We start from the raw sequence: 16,267 nt of genomic DNA, 5'->3' as shown, positions 1-16,267 counted from the left end.
GGGGAGTTAGACAGACAGAAAAACGTGTCCCCAGGTCTACACATCCAAGAGACCTCAAGATATCATAGGGATCTTGTTACCTGACGAGAACGCCCCACCCCCACCCTATCCAGTCCTTCATCTCATATAGGGACCTTTGGTCCCACCGAGAAATCCTCAGGACCCCACCGCCCCACCATGATTCTGCCAAAGCACCCATCCCATAAGGCACCTTAAAATCCCACAGAGAAGCCCTCAGACTCAGTCCTGTGTTCTCAGTGAGGCCCTGGATTCCACTCGGGTCCCCATCCCCTATGGGGAAATGTCGATCTGACAAAGAAATCCTCAAACCCAATCCTGCACTCTCATCCAGGTCTCCATCCCAGGTAAAGGCCCTGAGAATCCCCACAGAAGGTTCATCTCCCTCCTATAGGGTCCCATCCCTTGAACAATCCAACTTCACAGTACTGTTGGGCAGCTTAGAGGGGCCTGGTGGCCAATGTCCTCTCCTCAAGTCGGCCTGCTCCCACCCCCTTCCCTCATTTCACTGGGAAATCAGCCGGGGGCCTTGGTGACTGAAGATGCAAATTCTGTGAATGGTGCCTCCCCCGACCCTGTACCATCAGCAGCCCCTCCTTTGCAGCCCTGCTTCTCCACTCCCCACCCCCACCCCAGGTTGGGAGCCAGGAACAGCAGTGAGCACCTTCCCTGGGGCTGCGAGGTCTGGTCTCCTGGGAGACAGAGATAACACGGGTGTGAGAGGAGCTCGGCTCAGGCTGGGTCGGACAGCTGGGCCTGAAAGAGGTGGGTCCTGGAGGAGTGAGAGCCCTACCCCCACAGACTCATTGTCCTGTCCCTCTATCAACAGAGCCCCTCTTCTCTGCCCCTCAGTGGGGTTAGAGAACTGGCCCCCATCCAGGGAGATGGGAGGCAGCTCTCACCACCACCCACTCACCCAGGAGCAAAGCCATGGGGCTTGCACAGGGCAGCAGGGAGAGGGCACAGCCTGCACACATTCACACGAACAGATCCCACACGCATCGCATGTGAACAGTCTCCTTCTAGGATTCAATAGACACCTCAGTGGTCACACTCATTTATGGGCAGACATTTGTTCACTTACTCATTCCTTAAATATATAACAAAATGTACTGTGTGCCAGGCGCTGTGCTGGGTGCCTTGTGTACTTTCATATGCATACAACCCGTTCCACAGTCACCTGGAGAAGATCCTCTCAGTCACTCCCTCATGGTCATACAGACACTGAAGGGTTAGGACTGTGGGCTCTGGAGTCACGCTGCTGCCTGGGGTCAAATCCAAGCTCTACTGCTCATAAGTTGGATGAACTTGTACTCTACTTCTCAGATTTTCCCTCTGAAAAATGGGAATGATCGTCCTTAAAACCGTTGTGAAGATTTAAACGCATGTAAAACCCAGAACTGGCCTACAGTAGGCATCAAATAAATGTTCGCTGTTACTGTTGTGATGGTTGTGGTTATAACTGGCTTTGCTGCCTGGTTCGTCGTATCCCCAGGGCTGGGCTGGGTTGTGGGGAGGAGTCAGGGTAGCAAGCATAGCTGCAGCCGCCCGTCCCACACTTGCCCTGTGGAAACCAGCCTACCACTCAGGAGGGGGAGCCTTCCTGCTTCCCCCATTAGGGCCACTCTACTGATGAGCTCAGTTGGGGAGGGTTGGGGGGGCGGTATCCCAATTTCCTTTGTTTTGTTCAGACCTCTGCTCTCCGAGTGGAACTGGAGACCTGACTTCTGGTCCAGGTGCTTTTCCTGGCTCCATATGTGGCCTTGGACAAGTCACTCCCCCTCTTGGGGCCACAGTTCTGTACCTGAAAACTAAGCTAACTGTTGATCCTGGAGGGGCCTTCCAGCCCTGACTCCTGTGATCCTGTGATGCCTCAGGAAGGCTCCCTTCCCTCCCCACCCAGCCTCTGCTGCCCCTCCCTCCCCACGCTTCACACACACACCTGGCCTAGCCAGAATGAGGGGGCGAGTTGCCACTGTCGTCATGGGGACTAATCTCTGAGAAGGTCAGTGAGGCTCTGGTTCTGCCTTGGCCGGACTGGGGATTAGCACCTGTGTAAGAGCAGCCCCTAGCCCCTCCCACTCAATGCCTCCACTCCCAGGTCCCCACCCTCTCACACAGACCCTGGGTGGCCTCCGCACCCAGAATTTCCAAGGCTGGGCCAGAAGCAGCAGGTGGGTAGTGGGGCCAGGGCAGCTGTCACAGCTGTCTGTCCAGCTGTGCCCAAGAGAGAAAAGGGGAGAGATGGAGTCAGATCCATGCTCCTCACTGCTCACGCGGCCTGAGCTTTGCCCCTCTTCACCTTCTGCCCTTTAATGGGGAGATGGGCCTCCCAAGATAGGGGTATCACCTCCACATCCAGCCCTGGTTCACATTTACAGCTCACATAGAAGCCACCTCTTTCTCCTTTGTTGTGGGTAGTTTCCCCATCCTGATGTGGGGCGGGATGGAGGCTGTTTTCACATAGCCTCCCCCTTCTCCCGTACACACTGTATCTTCCATCCCTGGTTACCCTGACCTCTGACCCAACATCTTCAAATCCCATCTCTCTGAAATGTACATCACTTGTTATCTCACATTGCCTCTGTGTGTCTCTGGTCTCTCTCTAGCTCTCACTTTCACAATCTGGAGCTGGGGGGGAGATGTCTGCAGCCTCTCTGGACCCTGAAATCTTCCACACCCTCTGGACTGCACCCTCTGGACTGCACCCTCTGTCTGTCCCTCTGTGCTTCTGCTTGGATTCTCCACTCTCCTGCTCATCCTTCTCCCCTCTCCACTTCCCATGGGCAGTTTCCCAGTCCCCCTAGGGCCAGCCGCACTCCAACTGCTCTTTCCCTTATTCCGCTTCCTCCATTACCTGTCCCCTCCCCTGCCCAGGGTGCTGACAGGGATGACAGGAAGCAGGCTCTGGCTTTGAGCAGGAAGGGGGAGGGGTGGGGGCTGCCTCGAACACCAGCTGCTGGGCACCCCCTCCCCAAGCCCCGCACCTGCAGGCCTGCCTGGCGCCTGGAGACTCCGCCCCTGGCCAGGCAGGGGAGGAGGGAGGCCAGATCCCTGGCCGGTCCAGGAAATGCGGGTCTTGGGGATGGGGGGGTAGAGGTCTGGGGAAATTGCCCCTCCCCACCCCCAGGAGAAGGGGAAGAGGCAACGGCTCTCTGTCACAAGGGCAGACCCCAGCCCGCTGGTGGCCTCATTCTTCTCATCCCTGCCCCCAGGACTGCTCTGTGTGTGTGTGTGTGTGTGTGTGTGTGTGTGTGTGTGTGTATTGGGGTGGGGGTGGGGGCTTCTTTTCAAAGGGAGACCTTTTTGTTGTGCAGCCCCAGGATCTGGAGTCCTAGACAGAGGGGGAGTGCTCTAGCCCCTTTCCATGACCGGGGGAGGGAAGAGGAAGCCCTCAAAGACACAGGGAAGATGTGCCAGCACCAGACCAGGCCCCTGACAGGCAAATCAATCAGTGCCAGGCAAGGAGCAGAGGGCTGCACCCAGGACAGAAGCCTGGTCAGGGAGGCCAGGATGGGGGCTGCACACACCCAGCCTGGGACCCATGGATCTCCACTCACCCTCCTGCCCCAGGGCTGCTGCACGTACATCCAGCCTGCAGTCCACCCTCTCCCCAGACCTGCCTGGGATCTGTCAGAGCCATCTCATCCCCTCCCCCTCCCTTTCTCATGCCAAGGACTCAGCAGATCCTGTGGAGCCTGCGGGTAGCTGGGTGAGGGTGGCAGCGAAGTGGGGGGAAAGTGGAGAGGAAGCCAGCACCCCCGGGGAACATCCAATTTGGAGTAACTCCCGAGCCTCATCCCCATCTCCCGGGGCCGGCCTCGGCCTTGTTGTGTGGGGTACAGTCCCTCCCCGTGATGTTTCCTCACCCTTAGGGGAAAATGGGGTTCCTTATTGCTGTCCAAGGAGCCTTCCTTCCACTTCTGACCTATAACTGACCCTTCTCTCTGGGGCTAGCTCAGTATCCCCATCAATTTTGGGAGGTGGAAGGGAGGACACCTGGAATCACAGGACAGAGATTCGACTGGGGGCTCAGACTGACCCCAGGCCTCAGTTCTAGGCCCTCCAAGCTGGAGGCCAGGGGTCTAGGGCAGTCTTCCTCCTCCTCCCCCATGTCAGATCTTCACACTTTGAGTCGCTGAAAAGGGGGGTGGTCTGTCCTGGGTTTGGGTTGTAGCTAATGATCCATGGACGCCCACCTAATCTGAGGGCCACCTAGACTCACCCCCACCCCCAGCTGACTGAAACAAGAGGCCTGGGATTATGAAGTTTGGGAGGCAGTGAGCTGCAGTGCCTGGGAACCCCATCAGGCAAGGGCTACCGGACCCTGTGTTTGTCCTTTTCTATCAGTCTGTCTGTCTTGGACGTGGGAAGACTGAAAGATGGGCCAAGGAGATGGCAGGGAGTGAACCCTCAGGATGTCAGCACCAGAGAGATATGCAGCAGCTGGACTTGATCCATTCCCCCCCCCCCACCCCAGTTTTCCACACCTCATAGCTGTTGTTCCAACCCCTTGAAAGCCTCCAACTTCCCAGGTCAGGGGGCTCAAAAGTATTGCTGAAAGCCCAGACACCAGGATAGGGGACGGGTGGGGCCCACACGGGGAGGCCAGACCAACCCCCCACATTGCGCAAATGGGAAAGCCCCAGGAGAGGCCATGAAATGACTTGCCCAAGGCCACAGAAGTCGCTGGGACAGAGCCGGACTAGAAGCCGGGTTTCCACCTCCGGAAGGGCTCCTGACCAGGCCCACAGCCCCACTATGGAGCCCGCTGGGCCGGCTCGTATTATCCGGAATCGAGCCGAGCAGCCCGGGAGCTGCGGGCAGGACAAGGCAGGGCGGGCGGGGCCGGATGGGAGCCGGATCTCCCCGGGGAGCGGCGCACAGCCTCTCCGACCCGTATGGCGACGGCGGCGACAGGTGCCTGCGTGGCGATAGGGCTGGGCCCCCGGGCGGGTGCTGAGAGGCCGCCCCTGCCTCACGCGAGCCGAACGAACAAAACGCTCAGGTCCGGTTTGTGCGAGGGGCTCGTCGCGGGGCGGGAGCGGAGGGCCCGGGGCCAGGCTGCGGCCCTCGGTGGTCTCCTGGTCCTGGTCTTCTGCGAGTGCAGTGCCGCACAGCGCTCCGCTAGCCGCCGCCCTCACCTGCGCGCATCTGCGGCTGACACGTCGGCGGCCGCGGCGGCCACTACAGGTGCGCACCTGGCCCGCCCCTCCCTTCCTGGCCACCCTCCACCCGGCCGGCCCCTGCTTGGCTTGGTCCCCAGCGCACGCCCCGGAGCTTGTGCCGGGGCCTCGGCTCAGCGCGCTTTATACGGCCTACTCAGTCGCCGCCCCTAGACACACACACACACACACACACACACACACACACACACACACACACACTCACACCTGTCCGGGCGCCCGTTTGCTCGGGGCAAATATTGACTCAGAGGAGGCGGAGCGCCCCTCACCCCTCTCCCCGCCCCCGCCTAGGCTTTGGGGCCGGAGCTCCTCCGAGGCCTTGGCGGTGGGGGTGGAGGGGGGGTGTTGGGGACCTGGGCGCCTCTGGAACAACACCAGATGTCACATTTCCACCCACCTGCCTCGGGGAGGTGGGGGAGGAGCCGAGGACAGAATCTGCCAGGCGGAGGTTAGGGAGAGCGGGATGTGGGTATCCTAGGGAAAGTGGGACATCCCCTGGTTTGGGGATTCAGATTCACGATGGGAGTCGTTTAGTAGGGTCTGTGGGCCGCTGTGTAGCGATGATCTCCATCCGCGTCCCAGCGTCTAGTTCTTGACCCTCTGAGACGTGCCTCGATTTCCCTTCCTTCCCAACCTCAGCAGAGTCCGGGGAGCCCGGCAGACGCCAGGAAAAAGCTAGCGGCGGAAGGGCCGAGCCTCGAATCAGGCGCGGCGGGGAAAGGGGAGGGGTGGCCACCTCCCTCCGCGGGCACCTGCTGCGCAGACCAGGCCAGGCGCTCGGCTCCTGTCCACCCGGCTCTGCTGGGGCAAAGGCCAGTCAGGCCCCGCCCGAAGCGCCCTCCTCTGGCCAGACCAGGTCCAGCGAGCAGCGAGAACTCTCGTCCAGCAGCCGAAAGTGGAGGGGAGAGGCGCAACCTTCCAGCCTCCAAGTCGCCAATGAGTCGATGCAGTCCACCTTGGCCGCTTCCACCATCTGTCCCTCTCAGACCGCGCGCGCGAGTTCTTGTCGCGTCAAGAACTAAATAAAGTCAAGGGGGAATAAAGTCAAGGCAGATATAGAAAAAAAAACTAGATGCTTTACTGGGGGGTGATGGAGAAGGGGGCGGGAGGAACCTAGAGCTGCAAGTCGGAGGGGATGGGCGCTGGCGCCTGCAAACTGTCGGTGGGGGGCGGCTCAATCGAGCCGGGCATCTCCGCTCGCTGCGGCCCGGGAGGCGCCGCTGGCAGCGAGTCGGGAGTCAGAATCCTGGAAGACAGAAAGCCCCAGGTAGCGGGGTGGGTGAGAGCCTTTTCGCCGAGCCTGCCCGCCCCTGCAGCCCCTCGCGCCCCTCCTGCGGCCGCTGGCCCGGGCGCCCCACCTGGGAACGCTGAGCGGCGGCAGAGCGATGACGCGTGGCCGCGAAGTGAGCACCACCTCCCCGCGGCTCGCCTCCACCAGGATGTTCTGGATCATGTTCTCCAGCAGCGCCTCCTGCAGGTTAGCAAAAGCCGGGAGCCTACGGGGCGGGAGGAGGGGGGCGCCAGGGTCAGCGCTGCCACCGACCTAGCTCCCTAGCTCTTGTTCTCCGCTGGCCCCCTCTGTGCTGTGCCATTTGCCGCGTGCTCTACGTGGATTCTCATTTTAACTCTCCGCTCCCCCAGCACTATGAGGCATCCTTGTTCCCGTTTTACAGATGTTCAAACTATGGCTTAAAGAGACCAAGTTGCAAAACGTCACGCTGGTGGTACACGTGGTGGTGGGATTCGAACTCAGGCAATCCGAGTCCCCATTCCAGGGCCAGGGCTGGGGAAAGGCATCCATCGATGAGACGGTGCAGAAGGGACTCCTGGGGAATCCCACCATGGACAGAAAGACACAGAGCAGCCCCAGGGAAAGGCGGTGCAAGAAGAGGTGGTATTTTCTCCTGGCTCTAGAAACTCATTTAAGAGACTTTGACACGATAATCACCCTCCTGGAAGTGGTGTGATAGTAAATGTTAATAGTCTGCTCTTGGAGAAAAAAATTAAAGCTCAGGTTGCCATTCTGTAAATACTCCCACTGAGGCCTTAAGTGTCCAACAGTGATGTCAAGGAACGCTGAGTTGGAAAGAGAAGCCCACACAGGTAGAGTCCCAGCACAGCATCGCCTCCTAGGAGTCCACTGCACTCAGCCCCGCTCCAAACCCTCACCTGGGTCTGGCTGCTCACCGGCTGATGGCCTCCTTCTCGTCCTGCTCTTGCTTCTCCTTCAGTAGGACCTTCAGCTGCTGCTGCCACTGCCATTTCAGGGACTCCTGGGATGTGGGCTGCAGCGTGGGCTTAATCACCGTCCAGGAGAACTTCTCTTTCTTCTCCGCCACTTCCTCCGTCTCCAGCTCCTCCTTGCCCATCTCCTCCTCCTCTTCCATCTCCTCCTCCAGCTCTTCCTCCTCTTCCGCCTCCAGCTCCTCCTCTTCCTCTTCGTCCTTCTCCTCCTCTTCCCACTCTTCCTTCTTCCTCAGACTTTGTTTGTCCTCCTTCTCCTCCTTGTCTTCGCTGTCCTGCCAGCTGTGGGAAGACTGAGACATGGCTGGCACTAAGTGCAGGCTGCTGTTCTGGGCCATGAACCTGGCCGACTGCTCATTCCAGAACTGGCAGAAGTAAGGCATTTGCTCCACCAGATTTTGGTCCACAGCCTCATGGAAGATCTTGTCTTCCAGCAGGCCCCTGGGTGGCAGAGAGGAGGAGAAGGCCCTCACTGAGAGGCCTGCAGCCCCCTGTGGCAGGCTCTGGCTTTAGGGTTCCCCAAGGGGTAGTTCTTGACTACTGTGTCCACAAACAGGTGCTAGGTAGGGAGAGGGGAGCCCTTGATCAGTTGCCCCCTCCCATTCCTTCTTTAGAAAAAGGCATCTCTGGCCCCATGGATTCTTAAAGGTGAACACTATAAGGAAGAGGAAGAACCAGGAGGTCAGAGTTACACAGATGAGGACCGGAGCCCTGGAGAGATAGTGAACTGGCTCCAGCCCTCATCTACCCGCCATGACAAGGCAGAACTAGGGACCCAGCCCTGAGGATCTCTCCAACCAGCTCCATTAGAGCTGCACCATCCTGGAGGGCCTGGGACCACCAGTGAAAGGATCTTGTGAGGAAGTTCTATCTTTCAGGAAAGGAAGCGCTGGTATTTCAGGGGCTTTGGGTGGACCCAGAATTGACCGAATGAACTAGGGAGATGGAGGGGTGAGGGTTTAGGGGGAGGGTGGTCACCTGATGACGGTGGTGAGACAATCAATCAGGAGCTGCTTCTCCTGCTTGGAGACAGGGGCCCACTTGTCCAGGGATTCTTCCTCACTAGCCTCTGAGTCCTCCCTGGGGCATTTCCTCTCTGGCAGCTCCCTGGGGCAGACCATGGCATTCGGAGTGGCCCAGGCAAGCCACCATGCTGGGGTTGGGGACACGAGCAGTGATGGGGGCTGCCCAGTCGTGAGGACGTAGGTGAGTTTGGGGCAGCCCCCAGCCTCAAGCCAAACATAGTGCTGCTGCATTTGGAGAACCAAGCCCAACTCTCAGAGTCGGCACAGGACCTGGAGAAGCTCCAAGTTGGAACGCAAAGGAAAGAGGGGAGGCAGGGAGACCTAGCTGTGTTCCCCAGGGGTTCTGGCTCTTTGCCCCCTTCCCATAAGGGCCTAACAGTAGTGGGGGCATCCTGGGCCCAGCAGTGCCCCAGAAGTCTCACTGATGCTGCCCATGCTCCAAGCCCTCGGCAAGGGTTAGGTCTATAGGTCTAGGCAGACCCTGTTCTGGAGCGGGAGGGCTGCAGAGAGCAGAGAAAGGAGACCCCTCCCTCCCTAAGAGCTCACCGGTGCAAGAAGTGGCGGGGAAAGTCAGAGAAGAAGTTGGCCAGGAAGTAGTCGGTGGCATGGGCGCGGGCAGTGAGGCCTAAGCAGAGCATGCCTGGCGAGGGCGGCTGGGGGCATGGCCAGCGTGTCTCCTCCTTCGCGATTTTAAGGTTCCAGCTGGTCGGCCGGTTGAGGCACCGCTGGTTCTTGATGGGGGGCAGCGTCTTTGGGAAAGGGGAGGCATGGATGACAGCGGCTTGGGGACTGCACTCCTATCACTGATGGGTCCCTAGCCCCCCAACCAGGTCTTTTGTGACACCCCTGGCATTTCATCCCCACCCACTGGCATTTTCATCCCTCCCTTCCAGGAGGCCGGACCAGAGGTTGGAGGTATCTCTGGAGAGCACACAAGGATCCTCTCAAGTTATCCCAAGGAGCTGGGCCTGGGCTTACATCCTTACCTTGTACTTCCTCATAGGTTCACATGCTGTACAATATACTCTTCTCTGTGGAAGCAAAGAGACCCCTGCTTAGGATGTAAGAGGCCTAGAGGGACTCCTTGCTTCCTACCCTCCCCACTGACGCACGGAGGGCCTGAAGTCAGTGCCAGCACCTACTGCCCTCTTGGTCCTGCCCAACTCCCAGGCACACCCCTTTCCAGAACCTTCCCTAAGGAAGTGCTGCTTGCAGACAAGGAAAGCCTGGTTATTTAACTAAAGGAAAGAAAAGGAAATGCCACCAAACTACAGGCTGCCCCAAGGGTACTTGTCCTGGTGCCCTGGAGCTTTGTGGTTTGGCTGATAAGGAAACAGCCTCCCTTATTAAGCCTTAATCCAGAAGTCTCCTTTCCCATAGCCCTCAAGACATGATTTGCCTTCACAGTTGGGCCAGAGCTTCAGAGGGGAGCAGTGCCTTGTTGGGGGTTCAGTGTGGAGAACACAGGGAAGATCACGGTGCAAAACTGCCACCATGGGGAGGAGGATCCAAGGTGGATGTTTAGTATCATTTATTATCAGTCTCCCCCGTGTAAATACTAATAGGCCAAGTTGGTGAAAGCTTTCTGCGTGTCAGGCACTGTTGTAGGCACTTTACATGCATTAACTCCTTTAATCCTCAAAGCAGGGCCACAAAGCAGATAAAAATTTATTCACATTTTAAAATATTTTTAAAACTTTTCTCTTTAACCCATTTTTTTTTTTTTTTGGCTGCGTTGCACACCTTGTAGGATCTCAGTTCCCCAACCAGGGATCGAACCCGGGCCACAGCAGTGAAGCCCAGAATCCTAACCACTAGGCAACCAGGAAACTCCCTTTTTAACCTTCATAATATGGAAAATTTCAAAAGTATACAAAAGTGGAGACAGTGCTACAAAGAATCCTCCAATACCCCCCACCCAGCTTCAACGATCAGCAATTCATGGCCAATCTTGTCTCATCTATACCCCGTCTCTGGATTTTCTTGAAGCCAATCTCAGATGTTGTTTTACCCCCATTATACAGCTGAGGGAACTAAGAAGTAAAATGACTTGACTAAGACTATAGAGCTAGAAATCATCAAAGACAGGGAACAAAACCAGGCAACTTGTTTCCAGAGTCTACACCTGAAGCCACTCTGCTACATTCTCTTCCATCACAAGGTGAGCTCTGCCTGGTTTCCCCTGGGTCCCCAGTGCCCAGCACCCAGTAGGTGTCCAATAAGTACAGGCTACATGAAGCAGGGAAGGGTCAGCCAGTTTTCTGTATCCAGATAGCCTCTTGGGGAGGTGCTATGCTTAGTCTTATGAAAGAAATCTAATCTCTTAAGTCAGGCTGACCAGTTTTTAGGACACCTCTGAGCACCACCTCTGTCCCCTCTGGCAAGGCCAATCGGAAAGCTCCGTGGTGTTTAAAGCCCACCCTGTCCTCCTCACCTTCGCTTTCCTATCTGTGATGGTGAACTCCACTTCCTGCCGCACCTTCTCGTCTTTCCACTCCTGCAGTTCCTTATGGTACTGCTGCAGGAGTTCCTGCCGGTACACCTGTGGCTCAGGACAAGGAGAGAGAAGGCCACGGTCTGGAGGGCCTTGGCCTGGGCCTGTGCTGTGGGGCCCCCACTCTTCCAGAGGTTGGCCCCTGCCTCTCTCTGGGGGTCTGGGGATCTCACAGACCACCCCGCACCCCAAGACTGGGAGCTGTGTGCCATCTCAGTTTCTCTCTGAGGCTGGTCCTACCTTGCAGACCAGGTCCATGCTATAGAAGCTGGCATGCACTGAGGCCTTCAGGGTCACCACAAATGGGATCGTCTCTTCGGGAGCCACCTTTCCTTTCATAGGACTCACAGACACCTATTTATTTGGGGAAGGAGTCTCTGGAGTTTCACAGGGATGGGATGGGACAAGATGGGATAGGGGATGGAATGGGATGGGATGGGATGGGATGGGATGGGATGGGATGGGATGGGATGGGATGGGATGGAGTGGAATGGGGTGGGATGGGATGGGATGGGATGGGATGGGATGGGGTGGAATGGGGTGGGATGGGATGGGATGGATGGGATGGGGTGAGTCTAGAGCCCCTCTGGAGGTTCTGATTCTGCAACCACAGGGAACTCTCACCTCCCCAAAGTCTAGAGGCTTCAGCTGCCAGACAAAGACAATTGTCTCATTCTTGGAGACGTTGTTGAGGAACAGCAGGCGGCTGCACTTGCTCTGCACAGGAATGTTTCCCAGGGAGATGTGAGATTGGGACAGGAAGACATTCTGTTGGTGGAGACAACACAATAGCAACTTTGAGAGGTGGAGGAATACTAAGCATAGAAACCACTGCCAGTTACTGAGTGCTTTCTACAGGCCAGGTGCCATTGCAGGCAACTGACATGCATTTGGTCCTCACAGTGGCCCAATAATATAGGTACTACTATTGTCTTCACTCTACAGATGTGCTGCTAGGATTCAGGGAGGATGAATAATTTTCCAAAGGTCTCTCACAAGCACAGCTTGGATAAACCCCAACAGTCTCACTCTAAAGCCTATGATTTTGACCATTAAAATAGGCTTGGAAGGGCCGAGAAGTCAGAATTTCCTTAGGGAAGGCAGAACTAAAGCCAATAAAATTTGAGTCTCTGAAGGATGGTTGTAAATTAATAGGTGATCGGCTGTTGGCATCTTCACTGGGCACATAGCAGGAGCTGTGTTGTAAGGGTATCTGAGTATCATGGGTATTGAGGCCATGGAAGGAGCACTTTCTCTGTGTCTAGACCCTGAGTGTCTCCATAACTGTGTCCTCCACGGTACTCATCCTTCAGTACGAGTCCAAAGAGGGTAGGAGTGGAAGAGTGGGCGGGCAGATGTTTTGGTGGATAGTAACTGGATGAGTGCATGGACGGACGGGTGGAGAAGTGGGTGAATGGGTGGTTGAATAGATACATGGGTGAGTAAATGGGCATGTGGATCAGTAGGGAAATGGATGGATGTGTCAGGCTTCCCAACAGTGAGAAGTGTGTGAACTAAAGGTAGTATTACTGGCCCTAGATATTTCAGCAAAATCCATCTAGGTCCAGGGGAGAGACTGTTCTGGATGCAGATAATATCTTAGAGCCCTAGAATAGGAGAGCTTCTTTCTACCCCTTCCAATACCCTCATCCCAACGCCCAGAGGCGAGGGCGGGATGGAGGGCCCTGCAGCAGCTGGAGTGGCCAGAGCAGGAACACTTGTGGGCGCTAGGTGGCAGAGTAAGCCTCTCACAGAGCTGATGCTACCTCCTAAATCTGGAGGAGAGCTGGTTCCAGGCTTCACCTCTGTATCCCTCCCTTTTCAACTCTCCCTCGTTTCCTTCTCAGCCTCCTCATCCCTGTGTCCTGGCCACCCTGGGCCCTCAGGCTCCTTCTAGGCCTCAGGCCTTCCCATCTCCCTTCCCTCTACCTGCCCAGGAACCATCCGTCTCGAGTGGATGGAGCTATTGTCCCATGAAGAGATGTTGTGGAATGGGGCTGTGTCCCCCATAACATGGGGGTCATAGCCCACTCCCTGGAAGCGGATGATGGCTGAGTTGCATCCCAGGATGTGTATAGGCACATCCACCTAGATTAGGAAGGTGGGAGAAGGCACTGGTCAAAGCAAGGCCTGCTGGGGAGGCCACCTCCAACCCCCACACCCCATATTAGCCCAGGCTTTCTTGCCGCTCACCGTGTAGGTCTTGGCCTCAATAGGTGAGAAGATCCAGAAGACCTGAGCAGTTGTGCCTGGCTGGATCTCCCCTTTGGGGTTGAGGCAGAGGAAGATGGGGTGATCAAAATTTTTTTCCTGAACCTGCGACAGGATGTTGGTCTGGATCTCGTATGTCACGGGCACCGAGCCACCGTTATACAGCTCATAAATCTGCAGGGGGAAGGAATTGGGAAATCTCCACACCAGCTCGAGGATGCAATGAAGAGAGCCTGGGATTCTGTGTGCACTGTGGGAGGGCAGGTTGATCTCCATGACATCACCCTTGCAGTCTCAAAGCACCCCTAAATAGCTCTGATTTCCCTTATGGCTTGATCACCCAAGAAGTATATAACTATCAATATATTTTCAGCCTCTGACATTTTAGCATAATTTGTAATCTTTATTCTTCTTTGCTCTCAACTTACCTTAGTCAAGGTATAAGGGGACACTAATGCTTGTGTCCCTAGTGTTGTAATTTAGGGAAAGATCCATGCACGCACTATCCAGATCCTTCATCATTTTCTAGGCTCTCATTCTAATTACGCATGAGGCTGCCACTTTCCACATCTGCCATTAGAGGCAGTCATGCTTAAAGGCAGATAAGAGAGCAGAAAGGAGGTATGAGGTCCCCCAAGACCAACTCCAAAGTTGGGGAATCACAGAACATCCTGCATGAAACCAGAGATCTTCTGATCCAAGCCTCCATGGTAGAGATGAGAAAACAGAAGGCAGTGAGAATAAAGAGTTTGTCTGGATTTAGCCCCCTCATCTTTCTCAGCACCCACTCCTGAATGTGCTAACATTCTTTCTCTAGTTTGAACCGCCCTCTGAGCTCTAGACCTGGTACCCAACTTCTACTTGACAACCCCTGGTTGCCTCATAGGCATCTTAAATTCAGCCCAAACCAAACTCTTCACTCTAAAACCTATTCCTTTCCCCAGTGTATCTCGTTTCAGCAAATGACACGACACATTTCCAGTAGCTCAAACTAGGAATCCAATACATTTTTCATCTATCCCTTTCTCTTACTTCCAGATCTAATCCTCAGCAAGTTCCAGTGATTCTGTCTTTGAAATGTAAATTAAATCTGTTCACTTCTCTCTGTTTCCGCTGCCCTTTTGAAACTCCAGGCCACCATCTGTCATCATCTTATAAATGAAAAAGGAAGCTTGGCCGCAGTTGTGGAGTTTGGTTGGAAGTACAACTGGGTCTTCTCCAGATCTGGGGGCCTTTTCCATTGTCTATGTTCAGCGCCACAGAGGAGGGGTCTGGTCTCTTTGGAAACCTCTCCAGGAGGCATGTGAGTCTCTGCCTTCCTTTTTGAGGGTCTGGGCTTCTGCAGTCTTGCAAATGCCCAGCCCTGGGTAGGGCTTCTGGGAAGCCAGTGGGATAGAGGGTGGTGTAAGGAAGTGAGCAGAGCTTGGAGCTATGAGACCCCCTCTCATGTCTAGGAAGCCCATTCCTCTGCCTCTGCCTCTAGGCTGAGTGGCTGGAGGCCCCTGCCCAAAAACACAAGGGCTTCTAAATGGTTAGAAATTTCAGGGACTTCCCTGGTGGTCCAGTGGTAGAGAATCCACCTTCCAATGCAGGGAATGCAGGTTGGATCCCTGCTCAGGAAACTAAGACCCCACATGCCTCGGGGCAACTAAGGTTGTGTGCCACAACTACTGAGCTCACGTGTCTCAACTAGAGAGCCTGTGTGCCACAAATTACAGAGTCCACACACTGTGAAGCCTGTGCACCACACCTAGAGAAGAGAAAACCTACACACCACAACAAGAGAGAAGCTTGCACGCTGCATCGAAAGATCCCTCATGCAGCAACTAAGACCTGACACAGGCAAAATTAATTGATTAATTAATTAATTAACTAAATACTTAAAAAAAGAAATTTCAGAGCTATGAAATGTTTGGGAAAATACTGTATCCCCCTCTTGGAGATTTCCAGCGTACATTTTTCAGAATAAAGGAAGCTGATTCCCTCCGGTTAATAAAGAAATTTCTACAGCTTCATGAGGGTTCACATTCTAGCTTTTCACGCCCCAGAAAGATGCCCTTTTTGGAGCAGTGATTTTCAAACCATGACTGAGACCCATTAGAAAGCAGGTCATGAAACCAATTTATCAGGTCATGTCCAGCATTTAAAAAATGAAACAGAATAAAGTAAAAAAGAAAACATCAGAGTACTTAGCATGTAGTGGTGTATGTATTGATTTGTGATACTTTTGTTTCAGTTGTATGTGTATGTATATATTGGGTTTTCCAAAATATGTTAGTGTGGTTCACAGTCAAAGAAGCCTGAAGAACCCTGTATTAGAGGAAGGAACCCCCTGCTTTTGCATGGGAACGAGGCCTGCCAAAGGGTTTAGCACCATTGCCAAGAAGGTGAAGCCTCTCACCTTGGGTCTCTCCCAGTTGCCCAGTCTTAGGATTCAACCTGTGAGCCTGCCTCTTAGAGTGAGGGCAGGGTCCTTGTCATCCTGTCAAGGGCTGATACAGTTACAGAGAGATCAACACTTAGGTCTCCTGGTGACCAGGACAATGTAGACCACTGACCTGCCTCGGGGGCAGTGTGTTGCCAATGGGGACAGGGATGAATTGATGGCTGGTGGAGGTGAAGTGCACGTACTTCTGCTCCAGCTTCACTGTCACACCTATGAAATTTAGCTGGAAATAGAAAGTCCGTGAGTAGCATCCTTCCCTGGGAGGAACCGAAGTACCCAGCAGAGAGATTGGGGCCCCAGCTCCCTGGGGAGCACGGTTCCCTGTGCCTCTTCCTCGGTTTTCCAGGACAGGACCAGGGCTGGGCCTCACCAGGATCTCCCGGCCATGGGACACCTTGAAGAGCACCGGGAGGCGATCAGTGCCAATGAACAGGTGGCTGGAAGGGAGAAGACAGCCTGGGATGTGTTACTGAATCCTAGTATGAGTGGAAGAACAAGGGGTCATGGTGCACCTATGGCTTTGGGGAGGCTATGTGCAAACCCCTGAGGCTGGGATGGGGCAAGAGGAAAATTAAACTTCCCCTGTAGGTGGGAAGGTAGGGCCTTCTCAGGGTGCTGGCCACTCAGGGTACCCTGGAGTCAC

At 55.1% G+C, this 16,267-nt stretch overlaps 1 protein-coding gene across 1 annotated transcript in view; it reads right to left on the bottom strand.

The window, feature by feature from the left end:
- Window positions 1-6,317: 6,317 nt before the first annotated feature.
- The window catches only part of CFAP65 (cilia and flagella associated protein 65), a 41,224-nt gene continuing 31,274 nt past the window's right edge, over window positions 6,318-16,267 (bottom strand). The window contains 13 exon segments of the mRNA XM_057746500.1: window positions 6,318-6,450; window positions 6,563-6,700; window positions 7,392-7,889; window positions 8,427-8,555; window positions 9,020-9,222; window positions 9,460-9,504; window positions 10,908-11,015; window positions 11,208-11,321; window positions 11,592-11,735; window positions 12,897-13,055; window positions 13,161-13,352; window positions 15,737-15,847; window positions 15,995-16,061. Of these exon segments, the coding sequence (XP_057602483.1) occupies window positions 6,318-6,450; window positions 6,563-6,700; window positions 7,392-7,889; window positions 8,427-8,555; window positions 9,020-9,222; window positions 9,460-9,504; window positions 10,908-11,015; window positions 11,208-11,321; window positions 11,592-11,735; window positions 12,897-13,055; window positions 13,161-13,352; window positions 15,737-15,847; window positions 15,995-16,061 (2,041 nt within the window).

Source organism: Hippopotamus amphibius, chromosome 8, assembly GCF_030028045.1.
Source record: "Hippopotamus amphibius kiboko isolate mHipAmp2 chromosome 8, mHipAmp2.hap2, whole genome shotgun sequence".
NCBI lineage: Eukaryota > Metazoa > Chordata > Mammalia > Artiodactyla > Hippopotamidae > Hippopotamus > Hippopotamus amphibius.
The sequence above is the reverse complement of the archived record's forward strand: the minus strand, read 5'-3'. Positions and strand labels throughout refer to the sequence as shown.